Raw genomic sequence first — 5605 nt, 5'->3', positions numbered from 1 at the left:
CTGTCCACACATACCCCAGGTGCACTGCACACATTGCATGTAGACAGGTGTCTATATGGATATGTAGCCTGTCCACATCTACCCCAAGGTGCAGTGCACACATTGCAGGTAGACAGGTGTCTATATGGATATGTAGCCTGTACACATCTACCCCAGGGTGCAGTGCACACATTGCAGTTAGATGGGTGTGCATTCTACATGGATATGTAGCCTCTCCACGTCTACCCCAGGGTGCAGTGCACACATTGCAGGTGGACAGGTGTGCATTCTATATGGATATGTAGCCTGTCCACGTCTACCCCAGGGTGCAGTGTGCACATTACAGGTAGACAGGTGTGCATTCTATATGGATATGTAGCCTGTCCACATCTACCCCAGGGTGCAGTGTGCACATTGCAGGTGGACAGGTGTGCATTCTATATGGATATGTAGCCTGTCCACGTCTACCCCATGGTGCAGTGTACACATTGCAGGTACACAGGTGTGCATTCTATATGGATATGTAGCCTGTCCACGTCTACCCCAGGGTGCAGTGCACACATTGCAGGTGGACAGGTGCGCATTCTATATGGATATGTATCCTGTCCACCTCTACGGATTCTATATGGATATGTAGCATGTCCACATCTACCCCAGGGTGCATTGTATGTGCTGCAGGTAGACCAGTTATTTTGCAGGAGTTGGAGATGCAGAAGCAGATTCCTGGACAGTAGAACTGCTTTTCATGTTGTTAGGCAGGTTGGTGGTATTTGGTTCTATTTTTTTTTCTTCATAAATCCCAGATGGTTAAATTGCATCTAATGTCCCAATGGCTCTTGAAATAGGTTTCCTATAATAGTTCTGTTTAGTGACATCTGGTGGTGTTTTAGTGTGACTTTATTTTATTTATTGGGTATTTATAATGCGTCTATACAGCCAGATGGTGTTTCAAGGTGCATCACGACAAGGGAAGGGGGTTACAGGGAAGAAAACAAAATAAGAACGTTCCTACTATGTCTTGAGACATTCGGTTAGTGCAAGTGCAGTAGCAGGAGGAGGGTAGAGGGAAGAACAGGGAAGAAGACAAACATTAACATTCCTACTTGATTGTGAGACAATTCAGAGCAAATTTGTAGTTGAACTGATTGCTCTGTAGGGCTGACTCACTTTTTTGCTTCTTGAAGGATCTTGATTTTGTTTTTACATGCAATGAATTTCCTGCGTTGCTGTTAAGCTGGATTCTCCTTGGCTTTTTCCTTAATCCTTCGCAGGACTTTGGTCGTTATGCCTTTCAGAGATGCCTTGAGTAATGCCACGTCTGCGCTGCATGTGACAATTCTTTATTTGTATTCTGTGATTTTCAGAGGTGGTGCAATTCAATTCACCTATTAATAATTACTTTTGCTGTGCAATTTTTAAGCCATTGTATGCTTTAAAATTTCAACTAATAAATGTAACTGCACCATTCATCTCATGCTGGCAAGTCCTGAATGTTGCTGGTATTGTAGCTCATTTATTCCGCTTTTTGTGTCTCTCAGCTCTTGTGCAGTACTTCTCTATTCTTCTCAGATTGTCATTTTCAGTTATGCTATTAGTCACTTGCCGCCAGAGGGTGATGGCCTAGGTGCTTCTTATCACTGACAGGATTCCCAACATCTCTCCATGTGGCAACTATTGGAACCGTAGGGTCTTCAAAGATCTCCTACACACTAGGTGGGCTAAAAAATAATGAATCTTCTGATGCATGATCAGAGCTGTGGAGCCGCTCTAGCGGTTCTTGCACTCTGTGCCTTCGTAGAGCTTCTCCCCTCTGATGGACTCTAGAGCTGATTAATGACTCAGGCTTGTCCTACACTCTGTGCATGTGTAGGGTCCCCCCAGTATGGATCCTCTGATGGATTCTCAGAGCTGAGGAACGACTGAAGCTTTTCTTGCACTCTGTGCACTCGTAGGGCTTCCCCCCAGTATGGATCCTTTGATGACTGCTCAGAGCGGAGTCGTCACTGAAGCTTTTCGTGCACTCTGTGCACTTGTAGGGCTTCCCCCCAGTATGGATCCTTTGATGGTTGCTCAGAACTGAGGGGTCACTGAAGCTTTTATTGCACTCTGTGCACTTGTAGGGTTTCACCCCGGTATGGATCCTCTGATGGTTTCTCAGAGCTGAGGAACAACTGAAGCTTTTCTTGCACTCTATGCACTTGTAAGGCTTCTCTCCAGTATGAACCATGACATGGTCTCTCAAGTGGGAGTATTTACTGAAGCTTTTCTTGCACTCTGTACACTTGTAGGGTTTCACCCCAGTATGGATCATCTGATGCTTGTGCAGATTTGGGATCTGTGTGAAGCTTTTCTCGCACTCTGAGCACTTGTAAGGCTTCACCCCAGTGTGGATCCTCTTATGGATTTTCAAATTGGTGTGTCGACTGAAGCTTGTGTTGCACTCGGTGCACCTGTACGGCTTCACCCCAGCATGGATCCTCTGGTGGCATATCAGAGCTGAGGACTGACTGAAGCTTTTCTTGCATTCTGTACATGTGAAGGGCTTCCCTCCAGTATGGATCCTCTGATGGGTTCTCAGCGATGAGGATGTAGTGAAGCTTTTCTTGCACTCTGAACACTCATAGGGCTTCACCCCAGTATGGGTCCTCTGATGGATTCTCAGAGTTGAGGAATGAGTGAAGCCTTTCTTGCACTCTATGCACTTGTAGGGCTTCACACCAGTATGGGTTCTCTGGTGCGTTATCAGAGCTGAGTTGTCTCTGAAGCCGTTCTTGCATTGTGTACACTTGTAGGGCTTCACCCCAGTATGGGTCCTCTGATGAATTCTCAGAGCTGAAGAATGACTGAAGCTTTTCTTGCACTCTGTGCACTCGTAGGGCTTCTCCCCAGTATGGGTTCTCACGTGGATTCTCAGAGCTGAGGCACCACTGAAGCTTGTGTTGCACTCTTTGCACTTGTAAGGCTTCTCCCCAGTATGGATCCTCTGATGGCTTCTCAGAATTGAGGACCGACTGAAGCTTTTCTTGCACTCTGTACACTCATAGGGTTTTTTTCCATCATGGACTCTAAAATGAATGCTCAAGCTGCTGTAAACACTGAAGCTTTTCTTGCACTCTGTGCACTCGTAGGGCTTTTCTCTGGTATGGACTCTATGATGAATTCTCAGCACTGTTGAATCAGTGAAGCTTTTCTTGCACTCTGTACACTTGTAGGGTTTCTCGCCAGTATGTATCCTCCGATGGCGTATCAGAGCTGAGAGGTCACTGAATGTTTTCTTGAACTCTGTGCACTTGTAGGGCTTCCCACCAGTATGGGTCCTCTGATGGATTCTCAGAATTGAGGAACGACTGAAGCTTTCCTTGCATTCTAAGCACTTGTAGGGATTAGCCCCAGCATGGATCTTCTGATGCTTGCACAGATGTGGGATATGTGTGAAACATTTCTTACACTCTGTACACTTGTAGGGTTTGTCAGCCATGTGAGAATAATTAATTAATATTTTATTACAAGCTTAATACCAGAGACCAGTCTCAAAGTGTGGGGCCAGGATTCAAACCTGTGTTGCTCAGCGTTTCCCTGCTTCCAAGACATACATGTTGCTCATGAGCTATCCTCTTATGTGCTTGATTGGACTGGACAAATGAGTGAAGAACAGCCTATAAACTCTACAAGAAAATTCTTTACACTAGGTATGGATCCTTATAGATGTGCCAGGCATTGGGCTCTCCCACAGGGATGGCACTTTCATTAAAGGTTCTGTGGAATGTTTATGTTTATGTTCATTGAATTTATATAGCGCTTTAAGCCAAAGCGCTGGCACTGCCCATCTTTTGTATCACGTCTCCTATTCCTCGGCATATCTCATCGTCTACTGTTCATTTCCAGACCCTCTGATTCGGTGATGGCTCTACTTTCTGTTGAAAGAAACAAAAGGTTCAGATATTATTTCATGTCAATGTACACTCAGAAGGAAGTGCACAGATTTGTTACCAGTAAGTGTCACTTCTCCTAATCCTACTCTTCCACATCACAGGACTTAACATATAAGGTGACCACCGTCCCGTAGGAGTCAATTCACAAAAATGTTTTTTTTCATTGTATTCCCCTGCCCCTGTCACCCAGCAGTAAGACTAACTCCCCTGAAAGACACTGTAAGAAAGCAAAGACAATCATTGCTTGGGGGTAGGAGAGGTGGGAGGCATGGTATCACAAGCATTGACACGGACACAATGGATATAATTTTTAAACCGTTATTGAAAATGTTGGGGTAGGAGAAACTCCTATATAACGTTAAGGGTCCCCAGTAGGTTTGTTTAAGAGCACAATGGCGTGCATTCAAATTTTCTATTGTTTTTTACACAATTAATTTTTTCAAACATACCAGCATAATTGGCAATAGGAAAACACAATCACCATTTCATTGTGATTCAAATCGTTTTATATTTAGGTGCACAGTGATGGAACATTTATTCCCATCCTCTTATTTTTTCATTCTTCGAAGTAATTTCGCCCAAATGTACTTTCTCTTTTCAGTGCAAAACATTAACACAGTATATGTCATTTAACCTTTCATGTTTCTACACAGGTTCATATATTCCAAAATGTCATATCTGGTGACGTACATTAATTTCTCAATGTTCCTTAAATCCATTGCGCTCCGAAAACAAACCTACTGGGACACCTTAAAGGTATATAGTATTCTGACACCAGATACTAGTATTGGGGGTTACCCCTCTAATTAAACTTGGAGAAATTCCTATTCTGCCCTAGAACTAAGATGGCAGTAGTCTCGACCATCAAATGATAAACAAAACAGTCCCAGTGGAGTCTGTCAAATCAAAATGGCCTACACTAAAAAAAAGAATGTCTGCCCTATCTCTTGTACAAAAAGTCTAAAAAGGAGAAAATGTATGCAAAGGGAAAGAGTGTTCAAATGATAATGTGGCTGAACCAGCTATCCTACCCACGTAAGGCCTTGCGAGGTAAGGCGATCCTTGTAGGCAGGATGACACACTCTGGCTTAGCTTCCAAAACAGTAAACAGTTAAAAAACATGAACGAGGCCCGCCTGGCCTTTCACATTTAAAGTTCCTTTCTCTGACTTCTCTGACTTCTCTGACTTTTAAAATAATGTTTCAACCAAAACGATCACAAAGGGCCCCCTCTGCCGAGCTCAGACCTCTCACAGTTCACACAAAGTTGCAAGGGGGGCTTCCTTCCCCAAGCTTAATACAGTTTGGGTCTCCCTCAATCAGGCTCGGACCATTTTCAGATGTCAAAGTCTTTTTGGAATGTTCGTGGCTTTCTTTAGAGACAACAGCAGGATCACTTCGACTCAACATTCACTATTCTTTCACCCTTGCTGTTTATTTTCCCTTTAGCTTCAAGCAATGCATAGGGATTTTCAAATGGGCTACTTCCTTTCAACGGACCACTCCGTTATTTAGTATCGCTGATCTTACATCTGTATTTCACTTTAAAGTTACTTCACAGGTCTGCCTTTCTTCACGTCTCATCCACACGCGTGCAGCCTTCACTTATGGTATGATGTTGCTACTTCATTCACTTCATCACACACCGGTTTCTCAGGTCGCTTGCCAACTCACCATGTCCCCGTTGTCCCCATT

General features: G+C 43.9%; 1 protein-coding gene across 1 annotated transcript; it reads right to left on the bottom strand.

Moving 5' to 3' along the window:
* Positions 1 to 1828: 1828 nt before the first annotated feature.
* LOC138563379 (zinc finger protein 658B-like) lies at positions 1829 to 3457 on the bottom strand. The gene has a single exon (XM_069642855.1). It carries the CDS (start codon positions 3455 to 3457, stop codon positions 1829 to 1831), a length of 1629 nt encoding a protein of 542 aa, XP_069498956.1.
* Between the last annotated feature and the right edge of the window lie 2148 nt (positions 3458 to 5605).

Source organism: Ambystoma mexicanum, chromosome 1q (genome assembly GCF_040938575.1).
Source record: "Ambystoma mexicanum isolate Mex_15411 chromosome 1q, UKY_AmexF1_1, whole genome shotgun sequence".
NCBI lineage: Eukaryota > Metazoa > Chordata > Amphibia > Caudata > Ambystomatidae > Ambystoma > Ambystoma mexicanum.
The sequence above is the reverse complement of the archived record's forward strand: the minus strand, read 5'-3'. Positions and strand labels throughout refer to the sequence as shown.

What these genes read in the sequence shown, in the direction of transcription:
- LOC138563379 (XM_069642855.1), bottom strand. Translation starts at nt 3,457, where the DNA reads ATGGCTGACAAACCCTACAAGTGTACAGAGTGTAAGAAATGTTTCACA.